General features: G+C 48.8%; 1 protein-coding gene across 2 annotated transcripts in view; it reads left to right on the top strand.

The window, feature by feature from the left end:
- Positions 1-21,135, top strand: part of LOC147706829 (ATP-binding cassette sub-family C member 10-like) — a 1,327,484-nt gene that overhangs the window by 492,550 nt on the left and 813,799 nt on the right. For both annotated transcript variants that reach the window (XM_086925963.1, XM_086925964.1), the window contains one exon: positions 12,694-12,828. In XM_086925963.1, the coding sequence (XP_086782089.1) occupies positions 12,694-12,828 (135 nt within the window). The remainder of the gene's footprint in view (positions 1-12,693; positions 12,829-21,135) is intronic.

Below are 21,135 nucleotides of genomic sequence, written 5' to 3'. Positions count from 1 at the left end.
GATTCTATGTCGGCCGCTGCAATACCCCCAAAGTAAGTAGATTTAAAACATTTGTAAGAGCAATATGGAGGATGTCACCGTCCCACAGGAAGCTAAGGTGGATACTATTTAGTTTCCGAAACCACTGTCTTGGCATGTCTTACAGGAAGTCTTGTAGCTGGTATAAGAAGCACGGCACCATTTTAAAGATTGCTCATCTACCAGTCAGGGAGAGAGGTAAGACAGGCCACACTCGAGCATCCTCCCTGCGGTGGAAATATCTGATAGGAACATACCAGGTAAGCTTGGTTTCCAATTTGTTTAATTAGAATTACAATGGTACTTGAGTGCCACTGAGGCAGTACTCTGTTGGATTAAGTGTCTCAATGGAAGGCTCTACCAAGCCTACAAATATGGTCTCTTTTTATATTTTACAGCATAAGAAGAGTATTTTCACCTTTGACATGTGATGCAATCCTTAAGTTTTCTACCAGTAACATGCCAACTAGAAATATGAAGGCTCATGCTGGAGAAAATGTAGTTAACATTCCCTGTGTGCATCATGTAGGTATATAGAAATCATGGTGTATGCCTATCCTTAGCACACACAAGTAAAGAAAAAACATGATGTAGAAGCTGGAGTTGACACATATTTCAGGTAACGGAGGTAGTTGTAAGTAGGGTAAGCAGGTATGTATGTATTTGTTATTTCTCTAACGCAAACCTAGCCAAACTGCTGCAGAGTGCTTTTCATGGTGAAAGGCAAATTCTCCTCAACAAATGGATGGAGAGTTTGCTTAGGTCTGGGACTAGAAGTGTACTGTGATTGCATTGATCTAGTGTTATTTAAAGAGGTGCATCTTAAACTCTTTTCTAAAATTGGAGCAGCATTGTGGAGGTCTTAATGAGTAAGTTTGTGTTGTTTTAGTTCCTGGGTGCAGGTATATAAAATACTTCTGCCTTGTTTTTTCCTTTTTGACACGTTTTAGTCTCCAGTCCGATCATGTCCTAGCTGCGGGTATGCCGAGATCCACCAGAGAGGGTGTACTTGTCTGCAAGATTAACAGGGGTGATGGTCAAGATGGATTTCTAAATGATGCAGCTGATTTTGAAGAGGGTGCAGGCTGCCTAGATGAACCAGTTGAGTTCCATCATGATGTGAAAAAAAATGTCTGGCCATGTATTAGATGTGCTGTGGTGTGTAGGATTCCTAGAAAGAGTGTTGAGTCCGAAGGACCATGGGGATCCATCCAGACACAAGAGTATGAGGACTTAAACTTGTTTTCTGGAAGAAATGTGTTCACTTTGTTTAGAAAAAGAGCTTGAGCTAGATTGTCTTTGGTTTTTGGCAGTGTGTTCCTTGAGGATGAGGTTGGTGTCCGGTGTGATTTCAGTTAAGGTTGGTGTTCGAAGCCATCACGGCGCATGTCTATGAGCCAGGTTTGTACGGTTCTTTCACATTTGTGTAGAGAACAGGGAGCTGCCCATCCACCAAGCAGTTTCTGAACCCGCATCCGCCTAAGCTTGGGCAGCCCTGATGCCTTGGAAAGGAAGGTGCATGTACACCCTGTGTGTGTGTGAGTGAGTGCGGCCCGTCAGACGGAGGCTGCGGAGAGTGTGCCCCAGTTGGAAGCGGAGGCGGCCCTGGTAGCACCGGGTGCAGCTTGCGTCCGCCTGTAGATCCTCACTCACCTACAGGCATCCACTCGTTTTGCCTGTTTTTGCTCCTTTTTCTGTGCCCACAGCCTCTGCTGTCCTGCCCCACCATGTGCAAATTTGCAAAATTGACTTAACTGCCCAGTGCTGCCACCAGTACTACAGTGGACTCTAGCCCCCATAAAACCATCGCGCCTGGCGGTGCCACCGACACCACGATAGGGAAAGCGCCCAGAGGCTCTTAAAACCAGCCCGCCACGTCCGTCGGAGCCCAGAAGAGGCTGGGCCACTCCTCTAAGTCCCAGTACCCGAGACTTCCTGAGTGCTGATACTCCTTCTACACAAGGTACCGTTCCTTTATCTGTTTTTGGGCGCTCTTGATTTAAACTCTGCCATTTGTTGGGATCACTAATATGACTAAAAAGAAGGGTATGACTGATAAAATCGGGAAAGGAACAACAGGGACACTGGATGCTTTCTCAACCAGGGCGGAGTCCGTCCTTAATCATGAGATCCAGTTGGCAGAACAACGACTTTCATTGGGATCCCTTATCTCTCAAAAGCGTTGCTCCCTAGGTAGTATGCTAGGGACGGGGAAACTCCTACCATCACCCAAACATCACCCATTGCTTCCCTGCCCCCTTGGTGGAGGCAACCAAGGGCCCTAATATCACCACCAGGGGACAGGCTGCAAAAAATAAAACTGTGAATGACAATGAACTGCTGGTAAAAAAAAAAAGGAAAACTGGGGGATTACAAAAACAATAAACCCAGAAACCAGCTTGGGCAGTGAAATCTAGAGGGACTGGAGGGACTAAAGTTGCTGAATCAAACCAAACTTTAAACAGGAACACCATACCTACGCAAACTCAACCCCCAGGATTAGCTCACATTGAGGAGAGGCTCAAAACCATTGAGGAAGTGGGGGCTATCCGGGGATTGCAAAACCTATACACCCTGAGATGGGTTTAATAGAGAACCACCAAACTACTACAAGAAGAAATCCACTTATTCCTGGCTCTATGTCCTCACCAACCCCCGACACAACCCGAAATGTTAATCCTGGGTCTCCTGGGCTCCCACAACCATTGTCTAGTAACACCATGAACAGTTCAACGTTCAACCCTCAGGCAGCAAACTTAAGAAGGAGCATAAGGGATCACAATCCATTGGGCCAGGCCAAATTTAGTGGGGTTATTAATGAGGGTCCCTCGGGCACTGGTCATCAGACGCTTCAGCTCCCTCCTGCATCTTCTCCCCTTGTACTAGTTTTGTGGAATGTTCCAATCCTGAGGGAGGGTCAGTACGAATCTACAAGCCTAATACTGGACAAACCACTAAACTGGCTCTCTCGCCAAATTAAGCCCAGAGGGGGCCCTTTTAAAAAACAAACAAATTATCATGGCACGAAGGGTAGCCATCGAGGAAAGCGCTGGAGGGGGACTGTGTGGTGATTAACATTATGAATTAAAATATGTATTGAACCAACTACACAGTCAGCCCCCAAAAGACACACAGACCAAGGGGCTCCCACTGGTTTATTTCTACAATCGCTCCCCACCCTGCCTTCAAGATTTCAGTAAGAACCCACTGGGTGGCATAGTCAGACATATAACCGAGAGGGATAAGGCTGTAGCAGGGCCAGGAGTTTGTACAACAAATAGGTATGCCCCACTCTCGGACCTAGATTGTTGTGATTGACTATCCCCATCAATATCCAAAGCGCCTCTCTTTGAGCATCACTTATCTTTTACATCCTCGCTTTCTCCCAGACAGAATGACCCTGAGGGAAAGAACAATAACCTATTTAAAATAAGTTCTTGGAATGTGGCAGGAATCTACAAAACGTTGGATAACGCAGACTGTCAAACGCTTTGGCAGGCTAATGATATCATCTGCTTCCAGAAAACCTGGGCTACGGAACATGTTTTGGGTACCGCTCTTTCCAAACTATGGCTTTGCCATCAACCGCCGGGAGATTGAAAGTGTGCCTACTAACTTTAGTACCTGATACAACATCATTAAAAATAAGGAAATTTGATGACAGGAGCCCTTTCTTCCATCTCCTTGTTTTTGAATTTCTGAAATGGGATCTTGGATTCTGATAAACTTTTACAATAATAACTTTGGCCCAAAAAGTACATTGTTTTAAATGAGGTTAATACCCAAATCGAGGAGATGTCTAAATACAAAAACCAAGATGAGGTGTTTACCATAATCTGGATGGGAGACTTCAACATCCATCCATGCAAACATAATCAAAACAAACTATGCGATTTGGTTGATTTGATGGGTAATCCTGCCTCCCTTTTTGCTCATAGCATTTACGGTAATTGCCTTAACAGGACCTTGTCTAGTAGAAATTTGTCTATCATGATTATTGGGGGTAATTTAGTGGGCTCCTCTATGAAAACCTTTTCCCAAGAGGTCTTTGAGTCAACAATCGATTTTATACTAGTCTCTTCTATGGTTGAAGGCAGCTTTAGTAGTACAGATGCATAATTGAACAGTTTCAGCGATCCCGCTATTTTAACTGGTATAATAATTTTGAATTCCAATGAGAAGGACACGCATATGGTAGTTGATCGCCCTGTATTGGCCTAAAAAACGGTTATCAATAGAAATGGGCTCAAATTGATAGTTTTGAATTTATCCCTGAAATAATAAAAACCACCCAAACTTGTATTAAAAGGTGTCTGGACCTATCCACAGCACCCTCGACACGGGTCCACTCATTTACTAATCTCTTGATGCATACAAAAAGGCAGCCCTTACCCGTAAAAGCAATGGAAAGAGTCCTACCCAAAAGGGATGGTTCTACACCACCTGTAGCAAAGCCAAGAACGCCCTTTCTAATGCCCCCTATAACTTGTATTTTAAAGAAAGGAAAAAGTACATTGTACATATTTTAAAGAGCCATAATTTTGTCCAATGTAGGGTTGCACTATTCTTTTTAAAATCATTACCAGACCATCTAGTGTGCTTCTCCCTAGCCTCATTTCTATGGGCTTCTAGAAAAAGGTGGAAGAACTTGGGATTATAAAAACGTTTTAGGTAAATTTATTTAACTATATATATTCTGCATTTTAACTTCTATTTGATATGGCAGATTTTAGTACTTATAAACTTAAACTTTGTAAGATTTTTTAACTTCTTTCTATAAGAATTTAGATGAAATGGTTACCATATTTTATTTATGAGAATTGTTTTTCCCTTTTAAATTTACTGTTATTTCTGTACTTTTATGACCATACCTAAGAATGATCAAATAAAGTTGAAATTGAAATTGTATGATTCTTTCTTGTTGTTTCGGCACATAACAGGAATTCTGTCTTGGTTGGGTTGAGCTTAAGGTAGGTGTTGTACATCCAGGTCTGAGTGATGTGTAGGCTGTGATTGAGGCATTGGATGTCTGAAGCACAGGAGACGTTCAAGTATAGTTGTATATTATTAGCATATTGGTGAACTCAGATGCTATTTTCTGTGAGTGGAGCTCCAAGAGGCTTTATGTGGATGATGGAGATGACGAGGGACAATATGGACCCGGGGGATACTATGCAGGTCTTGTGGTATATGGGGTGCCCATGTGAACACACTGATGTTTGTTGTAAAGTTAGGATTGAAGGAGATTGCCAGTGAACCCCTTTTGAGACTCTAGGATGTAGATGAGGGTGGGACGGTCGACTATGTTGAAGGCACCAGAGAGATCCAGCAATATAAAGAGGCAGGAATTATCTGTGGTCATGAAAGCCCTGTCTATGATGAAAATTTATGAGAAGTTGGCATCAAAACAGCCACCATGTCTCCTGACTCTACCCTTCCTGTTTTCTGAATCCACTGATTGATGAGTGGCTTTTGCAACACATACTGAAGTGCACAGCAGCCACTCCTGCTGGAGAGCATGTGCCCGCCCATGCTGTGCCACAGCACCGGTGACAGGCTGGGGCAGTCACCACAAGTGCTTCTGGCATGACACCAGATTCAGACAGGACAAGGTCCATTAGTAGAGACCATGATTTAGTTCTTTTATTAGGAGTTTTCTCTGTTACAAGAGGTGTAAGATGTTCCTATAAACATTTTCTAATCACAATCATGCAACATGAAAACACGGGTAGTTCCATGATGAATTTTCAGTACCTCTAAGAAGAATATATAGAAGATGTGAAAGTTCTGTTATTCAGTGAATCATGGAGGGGAGGGGGGGGGGGGGGTTGCAACTAATACTTGATGGCTGGTGCTGAGAGCTGTCTGAGTGACCCATAAGTGTGGCGTCTGCTATTCACTTCCAATTTCCGAGGTACTCACTGAACATCTCAAATATGTAAACGAATATATGACAAAAGAAATGAAAGTGGTGCAGCTCATATTTGTGTAAGAAATAGATGGTCCATTTAGACAAACAAAAGCACAGTTACAGGAGAATACATGTGTCAAACCCCTCACTACTGTATGGCCTCTGAGCTTCAACCAATCACCATGTAACTTTGTCAAAATCTTGCGAAGCTTCAAATGATGTTGTGGCAAACAAAGTTTTGTAATTCCTAAAATGTTAGGGTATTTTCCAGCTTTAGCAACTGTTGGCTATGCAGAGCCTGGTCTTATAGAAGTCCAGATATATGGGTGCATGAGTTTGCATATATTGGTTGTTAGTATCAGGGCAAACATTTGTAAATGATAAGCATTAATGGCCCGAGTACTTGTCACTAATCTTCATTCCTCAGATTCCAAGTCTTCCTGGTCACAGTCACGGTCCCGACTCTATCTGTATGTTCTAGGCACTACAGCTATGAGAGGGGACAGAGTGAAACGTCTGATAGAGAACAGTAGCACACATCTCTAATGTACTGACAGGACATACACATAAGTGATACAAGCACTTGGTCTCCCATTAGGGTACCTCACCACAGATGTAGTAGAAAGTATGACTATTCTCAATGTGGATACAGATTAAGAGTGTTGAACTGTCGCCTACACAGTATGGTATACTTGCTGCTTTGGTTTACTTCTGTGCGGGAAAACGACATTCACTAATTGGAGTGAGAGGTCATTGTATAGCGTGCATTTATGAGTCCAAGGGCTCTAGTCTTCACATGTACTTCAAAACCACAAATTACGTGGCAACAGAAGAAGGTGACACGGCCAGCTGCACACCGCGCTAACCCTCGGCCCGGTGTAGAACGGAAGAGAGAGAAGGACTCCGCAGCGCCCGGACTGCCCTGAGGGCGGCTTGCAGCCCGGCGATTGGACCCGCATTGGAAGGGTCGCTGCAGGGCGTTAATTGAGGCCGCAGCTGCGGCCTAGTGGACCAGACACTCGCTGGGGTGACCCGACGCCGACGGAGGCGAAGCCCGGAGTTCCGCCCCTGGTTCTAGGTGCTGACCTCCCTCCGGAGCTCCCCCCAGGCTGGAAGACGAAAGAAGATACAGATGGGGTCCCGTGTGACCTGGAAGGCTCAGGAAGTGCGGACTGGCCCACACTAATCGGCCGGCGACTACTGCGCCGGGGGCACCGGAGCACGGCGGTGCCGGAGTTGCCACAGAGGGAAACTCCCCGAGAAGCCTCCATCTGCCTGTATGCCCGGGAGTGTCGGACCGCAGTCGGTGCCTAACAAGGCCCAGCAGAGACAACGGGCGGAACAGCAGCACCAGGGATCGCAGCTGCGGCCCACCAGCAAGGCCTCCTCGGAACGGAGCGAGCTCGCCTATTCAAGAGTCTTACAACAAGGCGGTGTCGGCCGCACCGGGAAACCAGCGGGCCCCAGCAGCGGAGACGAGCAGAGCAGCAGAACTTGAGGTCGCGGCTGCGGCCTCGCAGTGGAGGGCCCCGACGGAGAGTCTCCGGAGCAGACCAGTGATACCTGGCGGGGATTTCTCAGTGGATCCCAGAAGACGTCTGGAGAGCCTGAAGTAGTGGAACAGGTGAAGCAAGGGATCTGGCCCGCACCCATACCACGATGGCAAACAACAGAGGTAGCAAGAAAGGGGATCGCACTCTCCCGGAGATGCTCAACAGGACCCAGCAAAGAGGAGGCATGGGACAACCGTCACCGAGCTCCGCCGGAGGATCGCAGAACTCGTGCAGAGGGGAGCCGCCGGTCACTAGGTCCTTCCTGGAATCCCTCTTCAGCACCCTCAGACGATTTTTAAACATTTAAGCAGGAAGTAGCGGGAGAGGTGCGAGAAGTGCGCAGAGAAGTAGACAGCCTGGGTAAGCGGGTGGCCACTGTGGAGAGCACAAACCACCGGCTGGACGATGAAATCGTACAGCTGCAACAGGAGGTGTTGCGCCTACGAGACCAACACTTGGATCTCCAAACTCACAACGAGGACCTTGAAAACAGGTCTCGACGAAATAACATTCGGGTCCGGGGAATTCCATCTAGAGAAGAGGGCACGGATGTGGCCGGTTACTTACGAGACCTATTCAGGGAGATCTTGGGAGAAACAGCGGAGTTTCCCATCCGGATTGACAGGGCGCACAGAGTGGGACCGCCGAGACGTGCGTCGGCACCGCCACCGGACATTTTGGCCTTTCTCCCAGACTTCCCGTTGAAGGAGCGCATTTTGGCAGAGGCGCAAAAACAACAATCCTTCACCTTTCGCTGTCATTCTGTTGCTCTTTATCAGGACTTATCCGCCATCACCCTTCAGAAACGTAAAGCATTTAAGATAGCGACCAATTTTTTGAGAGAGCACCAAACACCCTATGCCTGGGGCCACCCCTTCGGCCTTATTTTTAAGTGGAATGGCACGATGCACCAACTACGATCGCTGCAGGAGACATGCGAGGTTCTGAGGATCACCGCGGAAGAGGAAGATACAGCTACGCCAAGCCAGAGACGAGGCCCTAGAGACGGCTGGCAGAGAGTGTCGAGGAGACGGGCCCCTGCTACACCCCTGAGACCAGACTCACCCACCATTAGATCCAGCATGGCAAACGCCGTTTCCGAAGTGGCCAGAGACACGGCTTCCAATGGTGATGTCGCGTTGACGGCATAGAAACACTCCGGGGGGAGAACATCACAGCCTTACTGATATTGCAGGTTTGGGGCTCCGGGAGGTGGGGGGCCGTGGGGAGGAATATGTGGCCGGACGTCCACTCAGGTAATTCACCACAGACTTGTCCACTTGGGACATGACTGGGACTAAAGGTTGTTTGATTTTCAGGGGGGTGCGAGAAGGGAAGAAGGGAGGTGGTTGGAAGAAACTGGTTGTGTGTGTGAAGGGGTTGTTGAGGGAAGGGTGGGGGAGAGGGGAGGGAGGACAGGAAAGGGAAGTTCAGGGGCAGTTCGGGGGGAGTTGGGGGAAGAAGAGTGGGGATCGTCCAGTGCTTTTGATGCATCTACTCTGGTCTGACAGAGCTCCTGCACACTACATTTCTCAGTGCCGCCTCACCGGGGCTATGACTCAGTGCTTGCGCTACATTTTTCCCTACACCGATGGCAGCCCTTAAGGTCGTCACCCTTAATGTGAAGGGGTTGAATAACCCAGTCAAGAGGAGGGCGGGTCTGTCCCTGCTAGAAAACACACAGGCAGATATCTGTGTCTTGCAAGAGACCCACTTACTGGCCCGTGATTGCCATAGGATGCAATCTCACAAATTCCCAACACAGTTTTTCTCCTCCAACATTACCAAGACAGCCGTGGTAGCAATCCTAGTGTCCCGAACATTTAAAGGGGAGGTTTTACATAAATTTGCAGAACAAAAAGGGAGACTCCTAGTGTATAGAGTTAAGTCAGGAGGTCTGGTGTTTACCATTGGGTAGATATACAGCCCCAACGAACATCAAGAGCGATTTTTCAACTCGGCCTTAGTAGATATTACAGCCACCTCAGACAGGCACATTATCATAGGAGGAGACCTGAACATGGTCTTCGACTCGTCTTTCGACAGATCAACACTGAGGTACCCGCAGGCGGGAGAGATTTCACAGGTGGGCAAATCCCAATTGGAGGACCTGGATCTCCACGACCTCTGGCGCCGTCTCCATCCCACCGACAGAGACTACTCTTATTACTCGCATGCACATAAGACCTATGCAAGATTGGACCATCTCTTGGTCACAGGGCCAGTCTGTGACCTAGCCATAGCCTCCGAATCGGGGGTTCTCTCCTTATCGGACCACGCGCCTGTCACAGGCACATTTCGCTTACCGCCGGTGTCCCCCTCGCCCAGAGTTTGGCGCCTCAGGGATACTCTATTGCATAAAAAACAGTAGTGAAGCACATCACAGATTCGGTCTGCGATTATCAGACCCACAATAATAATACCGACACTTCCTTAGCGACGCAGTGGGCAGCATTGAAGGCGGTGCTCAGAGGGGAATTTATAGCAATATCGTCAGCAGAAAACAGGGAGCAGCAACACAAATGAGACGAACTCACGCACAAAGTACGTGAGCTGGAACAGGTACATCAGCGTACGGGAGCCCCTAGAATCTGGAGGCTGCTCAAGGCAGCGAGGAAACTCCTGTCGGCCTTGGATATGGATAGGGCGGAGTATGCAGCGTTACGTTTGAAACACGTGTATTACACGGGGGAAGACAGATGCGGTCAGCTTCTGGCGAACAAACTCCGAGTAGTGCATCAACGGCAGTTGGTGAAGGAGCTCTCGATCTCCGACGGAGTGACAGTCACGGAGGACAGCCAGATAGCGGAGGGTTTCCATCAATACTATGCAGAACTATACACCGGTGAACCCCCGTTGGCACATACGGAGGCAGATTATCTGGACTCGGGCGCCCTCCCTTCCCTCACTCAGGAACAAGCGGAGTACCTGGAAAGGGACATTGAGGTTGAGGAAGTGATTACTGCCATCTCTAAACTTAAACATGGAAAGGCTCCAGGCCCCGACGGCTATACGTCACTCTTCCGTAAAACGTTCTGCTCCACGTTGGCACCTATCCTCACCCGGCTCTTCAACTCATTCTCCGCTCCTGGAGCTATCCCACCTGATCTACTCCAGGCAACCGTGTCGGTCATCCCCAAACCAGGGAAGGACCGGACTCACTGCAGCTCATACAGACCGATCTCTCTCCTGAACATTGATCTCAAGCTGTACACTGGGATCCTTGCGGCTCGGCTGGCACTTCACCTGCCGGGACTGGTGGACCCGGACCAGGCAGGATTTGTACCCGGGAGGCAGACGGTAGACAATACCAAAATAGTGGTTCACATCCTAGAGAAGGCCTCCCGGATTCCCGAAGAGTGAATGCTGTTAGCCGTAGATGCGGGGAAAGCGTTCGACCGGGTACATTGGCCTTATTTAGAGCGGGTCCTGGCGAAGGTGGGAATAGGGGAGAAATTCCGCACCGTAGTCTTCAATTGCTTCCGGTTTCCATCTGCGGTGGTACGGGTGAATGGCTGCAGCTCCCAGAGGTTTGCGATAGAGAGGAGCACCAGGCAGGGGTGCCCACTATCCCCGCTGCTTTTCGCACTATATATGGAGCCCCTTGCCCAACGGATATGCCAGAACCCGAACGCGAAAGGAGTGAGGATGGGGAGGTATACCCACACAATTAGCCTCTACGCGGATGACACTATACTGACACTAGCCGAACCAGGGAGGGCACTCCCAGCATGTATCGCAGAGCTAGAGGCTTTCTCGACGGTCGCGGGATTCAAAATGAACATGGGGAAGTCGGCGGCCCTCGATGTGTCATTGTCGCTGCTACGCAAACCGAACTCCAGAACCTCTTCCCCATGCACTGCTCACGGGACCTGGTGCCTTATTTGGGCATCTTATTGGCACCTACCCTGCCCGCTATGGTAACCGCCAATTATGCAGCTTTGGGGAAGAAAATTAAGGAGGAACTGGGACGCTGGAACAGAGGCACGCTATCTTGGCTCGGCAGGATAGCCACGGTTAAGATGATGATCCTACCACAGGTTCTGTATTTGTTCCGGGCTCTGCTGCTCCAACCCCCCAAAGGGTGGATCCAACAGACTCAAGCGGACCTTGCACGTTTCACCTGGCAGGGCCGCAAACCTAGGCTGAAGAGGGCTTTATCCACGCTAGCCCCTGAAGCAGGGGGTCTGGGTATACCGGATTTACGCAAGTATTTCCAGACGGCACAACTGCGATATCTTGTGGAGTGGAGCAGATGGGAGTCAGATAAACACTGGCTGTTCCAAGATCAGGCAGTAGCGGGCCGGCCTCTACAAGAGGTGCCCTTTTTGCGCAGGGTGCACCGTCCTCCCAATCTGTATGCGTCTTTCATCATGCGAGTCCCGATGAAGATATGGGATGCCATATCATGCATGGTCTCACCACGTTCGAGCAATTTAACGACTTGTGGCAACCGTTTCACTCACTACTGGTTACGGAATTTAAAGAACTCACATGTCCACGATACCTCCGACTTTTGAGATTAACATCACCTGCTGATTCAGCTGATTGATGAGTCTTAGATTAGAACTGGCTGAGAGGGGAAGGCGGCGTAGGAGGGGTGAGGCGGGAGGGCGAACTTAGCACTGGATGGGAAGGGGATGAGAGGGGACTGAAGGGGTGGGAGTGGGGGGGGGGAGTTGAGAAGGGGGGTTGTTTATTTTAATGTTATTGTCACTGCATATGCACCAAGAATTAGGCCCGGATGGGCATTTAGTTCGATGAGACTTTACGCGCCGAATGTGCTCCTACATGGTTGTGTCATAGCACTGATTCCTTGCGGCAACTGTTTTTTTAATTTTGTAAATGTCAATAAAATGCTTTACACCTAAAGGGCTAGCGCAGATAATTCTTTTGTGGACATGACTTTCCTTCAGAATATAATAATGTTGACAAGGCAGACAAGTTGTAATATAGCCAGAGGGTACCAAAGAAGTTGCTCTGTCATTCAGACATTTAGCTGTAATCTACTATTTTCCAGTTACTTTGCTCTGATATTTAAGTTAGCTGATAATATTAGCCATTCTGTTCATTAGGATGAAGAACTACGTATAATACACCTAGGGCTTGATCTGCCACATTCGTTTGGTAACAGAGATACATTGTAATTTAAAAATTATCGTTCATACAGACAAATTTTTTTAACTTATCTTTTGTGGAATGCTTTCACAGCTACCTCCTCAAATCCAGACTTGGCCATAGAAGTACGAAACGCCAGATTCTCCTGGTCTCTACTGAAGGAATCTGATGTTGACCTGGCTGAACCCAAAGAAGAGGAAAGCAATGCCTTGGAGACATTAGGATTAAGTATGGATGTATACACTCTCTGTATTGCATGCTTTATATCCCATAACAGTTATGTCACATTCAGTATTTCAGCCTAAAAACTACATTAAAAGATAAGTATACTAGGTGAGCACACTAGTTTATAGGTGAATGCAGACAATGTGAAACTAATGAACATGTTACTTACCTTTAGTAACGCCTTATCTGCTAGAGACTATATCTAGCCACAGATTTCTAACCATAGAATTTCCTAGGCGTCAGACAGGATCCAGAATATTTTTCATGAGCAGCACCCCTGCATGCCAGTATGTGGTGTTTTTTGGCTCCACATGCACTGTTTTCTACAGCACCTACATAGGCGCCACCCAGGCACGCCGACATCAGTTTCTTTCACAGCTTTCCATGCCAGAAGCGTGGAGCCATGAAGAACACTGACCACTGGTGTTGAAAACTAGGGCCCTAAAAGGGAAAACGTGTCCCTATGAATATGTTTTCAGAGTGGGGAGGATGGGTGGATCAGAAAGGAATCTGTAGCTAGATGTACCGAAAGTAAGTAACCTCAGATTCCTTACCTTACAATAGATACCAAATAAATACCATCCCTGGCGGTGGGTCTGCAGACCATTTTCATATAAGGAAGTCCTGCAAGACCGAAAATGCCGATCCCTACGGACCTGACTGTCCAGGCAGTAGTGTTTGGTGAACGTGTGCAGGGAAGCCCCCATTGCTGCCTGACAGATATCCAGGACCAGAACTACATGGGCTAATGCAGTGGTCGCAGCTTTAGCTCTGGTTGAATGAGCTTGCAAGCCTTCCGAAGGTTGCTTCTTGGCCTTTTGGATGTGGCCTGCCTCTACACAGCCCGACATTTCTTTGCACCAATATACCCCACAAAGAGTTGGTCGTACACCCAGAACTATTGTGTGTGTCAAGGTAGAATGACAACATGCTTTTTGGGCCCAGACGGTGAAGTTTCTCTTCTTTAGAGAGATATGGAGGAGCTTAAAAAGGAGGCAGGATTGGTCTACGTGAAATGGAGTGATCACTTTCGGAAGAAAGGAGGCTCTTTAGCGAAGCGCCAGTTTGTCGGGATAGATTGAGAGGTAAGGTGGCTTGGAAGACGAGGCCTGCAGCTCACTCACTCTTTGGGCTGATGTAATAGCCACAAGGAAAGCTGTTTTGATTGTAAGAAGCCTGAGGGGACAGTTATTTAGAGGCTCGAAAGGAGCACTCATCAAAAAGTTTAAGACCAGATTATGGTCCCACTGAGGCAAAGGTGGAAAAACATGAACAAGACCTTTTAGGAACCTATATACACTATGGGATTTGAAAAGGGAGACTTGGTCAAAAAAGCAAAAGGAGGAGAAAGATCTCCATTAATAGTGCCAAGAGAAGAGCTCTGCTGGGCAAGCGAAAGAATGAAAAATAGAACCACAGAATGAGGGGACAAAAAAAAGGGTTCAAGTGGATTTTTCTGCACACTATGCCACCATTTTTTTCCAACAGCAGGCGTATACTGTCTTGGTGGAGGGACGCCTGGCTGCTAAGATTACTGTTCACGCTTCAGGAGGAAGGTCAAAAGCTGTCAACTGCTGTGGCTCTTCTCTAACGCAAGGTAGCGGACACAGGACAGGTTTGGATGGAGACCCCTTCCCTGCTGCTGTGACAGAGGATCCTCCTGAATGGGCAGCCTGATCGGAGGAACGATGGCCATACTCAGTAGCTCAGGATACCAGTCTCTCTGTGCCCAAAATGGAGCCACAAGAATTACTTGGGCCTAGTGGTTCCTGATATTCTTGAGGACTCTGGGCAAGAGTGGTATGGGTGGAAAGGCTTAAAGGAGGCCTGTTCTCCACTCGAGCTGAAATGCACCTCCAAGCGAGAGCCGACATGGAAGCTCCGGCACTTAAAACTGCTGACATTGCATATTCTCTGGGAGGCAAACAGATCTAACCAAAGCTCTCTCCACTGTTGAAAGAGACCTTGCGCCACCTACAGATGGAGACGCTAATCCTGCTCGGCTAGGCATCGACGGCTGAGTTTGTTTGCACTAGCGTTCAGAGAGCCTGCCAGGTGTTGAACCACAACGGAAATGCCCTGATGTTCCAGCCATGTCTAGAGACACAGGGCCTCTTGACAAAGGGTTCATAACCCCACTCTGCCCTATTTGTGGCAGTACCACATGGTGGTGGTGTTGTCCGTGAACACCTGCACTAGCCTTTTGTTGATGGAGGGTAGAAAGGTTTTCATTGCTATCCGGATCGCACAGAGCTCCAGCAGGTTGATGTGGAGTCCAGATTCTGCCAGGGACCAGAGTCCTCTGATCTCCACCTCTACCAGATAGCCACCCCATCCCAGGAGGGCTGCATCTGTCACCACGGTGAGATCTGCTTGGGGAAAGGATAGGGGTCGACCTCTTACACAATCACAATTCTTCTGCCACTACTGCAAAGCTTTCACTGCACCCATTGGAACTTCAGCTCCCACCCCCCATTTAAAAGGAAACGCCTTGGAGGCAGCTGTTTCGACCACCTCGCTGCAGGTTTTTGGAACTCTCTCCCCCTCAACATTAAACTCAACGATAACATCCTCAGTTTCAGACATTCTCTGAAAACCTGGCTCTTCACTCAAGCTCACTACTGATAGCACTTCTTTTTCTATTATCTGCCTGCTTGGTTCATTTTCTATAGCGCCATGAAGCCTCCGGGCGTACGAGCGCTCAATAAATTCCCAATTAACATTAACATTAACATTAACTGCAGAGCCCACATGTGCCATCTAGCATGAGTCACCAACAGAATGCAATAGGCCATATGTCTCAACAACCTCAAGGTCTGACTCGCGTACAAATCAAGAAGTGGCTGAAACATCTGTATCATAGCCTGAATATCCTGAACTCACCGCTCTGGAGGATAAGTCCCAGAATGTACTGGGTCCATAACCGCTCCGATGAAAGGGAGCATCCGAGAGGGAGTCAGGTGTGACTTTGGTATGTTGCTAGTGAACCCCAGCAAATTCAAAAGGTTTGCCATTTTCTGGAGGTGGGAAACAACATTCTGGGGAGAGCCCACTTTCAACAGCCATTCGTCGAGATAGGGGAAGCAGGGCATCCCTGATCTGAGCAGAAGAGCTGTGGCCACCGCCATCACCTTGGTGAACACCCTTGGGGCACTGATAAGGCCAAAAGAGATCAAGGTGAACTAAAAATACTTGTGGCCTACCGTGAACTGTAGGTAACGCCAGTGGGCAGGCAGGGCAGGAATGTGGAAATATGTGTCCTGCAAGTCCAACAATACCATCCAGGCCCCTGGGTCCAGCGCAGACAGGACTTTGAGCTAACATGAACATTTTGAACTTCTCCTTCTTTAGGAAGTAATTGAGGGGCTGTGTGTCTAGGATAGGATGAAGCCTTCTGTCATTTTTGGGCATCAGGAAGTAGTGGGAATTAAAACCACAACGCACATCTGGCGTCCGCCCCCTCACTATGGCACCCTTGGCAAAGAGAGCCATACCTTTCTCGAGCAGAAGGTCCAGGTGATCCTCCATCAGCCGGTTTTGAGATGGTGGCATGGAGGAAGGGTTTGTCACAAAGGGCGAAAGAGTCGCCCCTTTGGACAATTTGCAAAACACACCTGTCCAATGTTATGGACTGCCAGCGAGGCAGGTAATGGTGAAGCCTGCCGCCAGCTGTTGATGTTGGTAAGAATGCAGATTAGGAAGGTTTAGAGGCTGCAGCTGCAAGGGGGGGTTGGACTGACCAGCCTGCTGGCTGTCTGACTATAGGGTCTGTGGGTACTGCGCCCTCGGTCACACTGAGGCTGGGGAGCATGTGCAGTGGCTAGGAGGGTATTGGCATGGCTGGATGTCCTTAGCCAGGTAAGGCACCTCAGGGCGAGACTCATAGTCTCTCTTATTGGCAGCAGCTCGAGAGAGTATGGCCCGGGTCCCCTCCAAGACCGTGGGCAGCACCTACGCAACAGTGTCCCACAAAGCACAGGAATAACGGCCCAATAGGCATGCAGTGTCCACGGACCACAATGCCAAGCTGGTGCAAGAAAACATCTTCCCCAAAGAGTCCAGCCTCTTGGATTCCCTATCTAAGGAAGCAGAAGGGAACACACTTTGAGATGTTGAGGCTTGGACCACGAAGCTCTCTGGGTTGGGTGTTGGGTGAGGAAGTGTGGGCCCACTGGGGCATTGGTTAGTGGCAGGTTATCGTCCTATTCACAGGAGCCCCTGTTTGGGGTTCGTACAAAGTCCCCAAAAGGATGTCAGTGAGTGTGTGATTGAACGGGAGTAGCTGTTCTGAGGAGAGGACTCCTGGTTGCAGAACCTCTGACAAGACGTTAGTCTAGTTGCCACTGGGGGCAGCTGAAGGTTGAGGACCTTCACATCACCATTACATAAGAAGCTCCCACCTTTGTAGCCACAGTAGTGGGAGAAAACATGCCAGTATCTGGAGAAGTATCCAGTTCGCTGGCTTTACCCAGTTCCTCACACCAGTCTATGTTAGGGTTTTTTGTGTCTGACTGATGTTCCTCAGGGTCCAGCTACCCCTCGCATTCCTCCTCGAGTCATAACACGACGGAATATTGCTCAGACTCCGATCTAGGAGGCAAGGCTCCTATTGACGCCACACATAGTGTCATACGACGCCATTCTGACTGCTTATCGGAGTTGGGGATCATAATGGGGATGCGTTGCCAGAAGTGTCGGCGCCTGTACCGGCATCGGGGAAGATCGAGGTGGTTTGACCGATGCCCGTCCAGGAACAGATCATTGGGGCCTGACAGAAGCCGGGATGGAGCCACTGGCACAAAATCAAGTGGGGCCCCTTCCAACCCTGTGGAGCCTGAAGGAGCACTGGTGGGTTGTGCCGCCCAAATATGATGTGCATGGCCTCATAAAACTCTTTTACTTGGGCGGGGGAGGGTCTGGCTCCTGGAAAATTGGGGAGACTCGGAGCCGACCCAGGTGTAGGGTCTACCGCGCAGTTAGGCCTTGAATGATGAGGCCGACAGATGAGGAGAAACCAAAGACCTCTTCAACTACTTATTTTTCTTATTACAGGACTTACTCGCGTGTACAGAAGACTTGGGGTGAGACGGAGATCTCAGACTCCGCTACTGCTCCAGGTACCTTCCTCTCGACCGGCACTGTGACATCATGGTGCCGCACACCAAGCAGCCATGAGCTTGAGGGATCACTCCTGCAAGGTCTTTGGATTCATGAGCCCGACTTTGAGTCGTAGTCATGTTCGAGGCACCACAGGCATACAAGACATGGGTCCATCACCGACATAAGTCAATGACAGGTGAAGCAGGGTTTGAAGCTGACGTTTTTGGAGGACATTATGAAACACACATAAAGTATGTCCGGGTTCTAGCAAAAAGAAAAGAAAGACAAAAAGAACCAGAGAGTTGGTGTGTGGTGAACCCTCACTCACCCAAAGGTGCCCTGCTTCATTATTGGGTTGCCTCGTTACACCAGAACCGCAAGTTACCTAGTGTGGGCTAAAACTCTGCTATAGGGAGAAGCAGAGGTGTTTTTCAATATGATGACAGATGTTGGTTTAGATTAAGGGGCAGAGTATAGAGGAGAAAAAGAGTAAAATAATCTCCAGATGGGCTCAGTAGACTTTTTTTGGTGCCCTCGAGATAGGATTAAAAACAAGCAAAACTGGGGGTTTGGAAAAAATATGCCCCCTTTATGTGGTCAACATGGTTGTACCTACCATTGACCAAAAAAGGTTCCAAGGCATTCATTGGGACCCAAAGAAGAAAGTCACTGTTCTAAGAAAGAAAACAATACCTCTTATTTCACAAAGGTAAGACAGATGGAAACGGGATGGCCCATCGCTTCAAAGCGTCCACCAACGTTTTATAAAAAGCAAAACAGTACGAAAATTTAAAGCGTTCAGGTGATATCACACCAAAACAATAGGAGACAATGATTGTACCATATGTATTGGTTAAGTGCACCTAGTGCCCAGTACCAACAAGCAAACTCATGCCCAGCTTGAAAATGTGGGTCGTCTTACCCGAAATGGAGAGGTACAATGCACTCTCAAGCCTAAAAAAGCCACCTTTACTGCAGAGCTTTATCATGTATTAAGGAATAAAGAGGAGAAAACTCTCTTGATTGCAAATCCCCGAAATAGAACATAAGGATTAGTGTCAAGGTGTACGGAAAAGGTAAACTTGACATTACCCGTCAACTTATGTGTCATTAAAAAGGAGAAAGCAGGAAGCAACTATGTCAACCCTGACAGCAGTTTCATGGCTTGCAGAGCACGCCCAACCTATGAGCTGTGTGTTTACATCAAAATTTCAGTCACATGAACACCTCAGTACATGGCAGCTCGTTTAAGTGTACATGTTAAACGGCAAGAATCGCCTTATGCAAACCCCTGTAGTGTCCTCCGGCTGGGTAGCGGTGCAGTCTACCCGCGCTCGGAGGACTCCATCTAGCACCAGAGCATGTTGTCACACGCCGGCTATAAAATATAGGGGCGTGGCTCGGCTCCGGCAGTCGGGACCACGCAGTTGTAAACTAAAGCTGTGTCCCGGGTTTAATTGCAGCCGCAGCGCTAATTTAATGCTCGCGCTCGCCGCATATCACACTGGCGACGAGGTGGTAAAGAGCCTGAGTGCATAATTTTGTGTGCTTTGTCCCCAGCAGTGGTTTAGAGCCTTTGATCTGGGCCATCTACCCACAGGGGAGCTGCTTCTTCTGCAAAGGCCTGCTGTGTTGCTACTGGCTGGCCTGCTCCTGTTTGTTGAAGACCCCCCCAGCCCCAGAGAGTGCATGGAGAGGTGAGGAATTTTCCCTATACACCCAGTCAGAGCCCAGCCTCGTGGGCACCCCACTTTTCAGGGAAGGAGGATGTCGCAGTGAGGCCTTCACACCACGGTTACAGAGGGAGGATCCGGCTGCGCTTTCGTCACCCTCGGCTAGGCGACTGCTACTAAGCCCAGGAGGTAGGCTGAGCACGTGCTGAGAAGAGTGACTGCGACTGCGATAGGATGTCATCAATCCTGGCCATTGAGCCCTTTATAGTCGATGGCCCCCCTCTTCCCTCGCCCCGCGTGGAGGGACTGGACTGACCGTTTCCAGATTTACTTCGATGGGGCAGGCATAGCCCGGGAAAAGGCGCAGGGCCCTACTCCTCCATCTGGGAGGCAAAGACATCCACTGTATCTACAAAACCTTGGTAGAGGCCACACCCTAGAACATATATGACGCTGCTTAACGCCCTAAACGCACACTTTGAGCCAATGGCGAACAGAGACTATGAAAGATGTATTTTTTGCCAGGCCAAACAGGAAGCGGAGGAGTCAGACGCATTCCACGGGGGTTGAAGGAACTGGCCAGTACCTGCGGATTTAGAGATGAACAGGAAGAAATCCGAGGTCAGATAATCCAAGAGTGCTACTCGTCCAAACTCAGAGTGAACATCCTTCAGGAGGACGGCAAGCCCCTCGCGGATATCCTCACCCTGGGCCGGTCAAAGGGCTATCGCAAGTCAGAGCATCCCACATGGAGGCGGCTCTCCACCGACCCATCAAAACGGAGCAGGTCAACGCAGTGGAAACGGCAAACGCGGTGAGGCCCAAAGCGCGCCAAATCTCAGGGAGAAGACCACAAGACAAGAAAAAGGAATGCGGCTACTGCAGAGGTACGCCCCACCGCATGCAAGACTGCTCAGCGAAAGGGAAGAAGTGCAGTGCTTGCGGGTGTTTGAACCACTTTGCGGTGGTATGCCGGTCCACGAAACCATGGAAAGAAGCAGCGCAAGCAGTCGCTGAAGCACACGACAGTGAGGACATGGCCGATGATGCGGGAGACTACTCTGTCCACTATGTGTTTGCAGTAGACCAACCACGACGGAACAGACGACGACTTCCAAAGTGCAGAATCAAAATCCACCAGCAGGATGTGAGAGCCACCATAGACACTGAAGCCTTGATCGAACTAATGGCTGCTAATGTGTACAATCAACTAAGTCCACGCCCGACGCTTCAGGAAGCAAGGATCAGGGTGTTTGCATACAGACAAAAGACACCCATCCCGCTCCAGGGATGTTTCAAGACTGAGCTGAGGCACCAGGAACTCAAGATCCCCACAACAGTGTACGTGACCAAGGAAGGAAGTGGAATGCTGCTAAGCGGTCAATCAGCAGAGGAGCTGAAGCTAATCTCATTTGCCATGGCAGTACAAGAGGAGGAACTGGTGGTCATCATGGAGGAATTTGAAGACTATTGAATGCCTGAAAGGGAAAGAAGTCTCTCTCCACATCAACCCGTCAGTCCAACCAGTGGCACTGAG

The sequence above is a fragment of the Lissotriton vulgaris genome, chromosome 6 (genome assembly GCF_964263255.1).
Source record: "Lissotriton vulgaris chromosome 6, aLisVul1.2, whole genome shotgun sequence".
NCBI classification, from domain to species: Eukaryota; Metazoa; Chordata; class Amphibia; order Caudata; family Salamandridae; genus Lissotriton; species Lissotriton vulgaris.
Note: the sequence above shows the minus strand (reverse complement) of the source record. Positions and strands in the feature narration are given on the sequence as shown.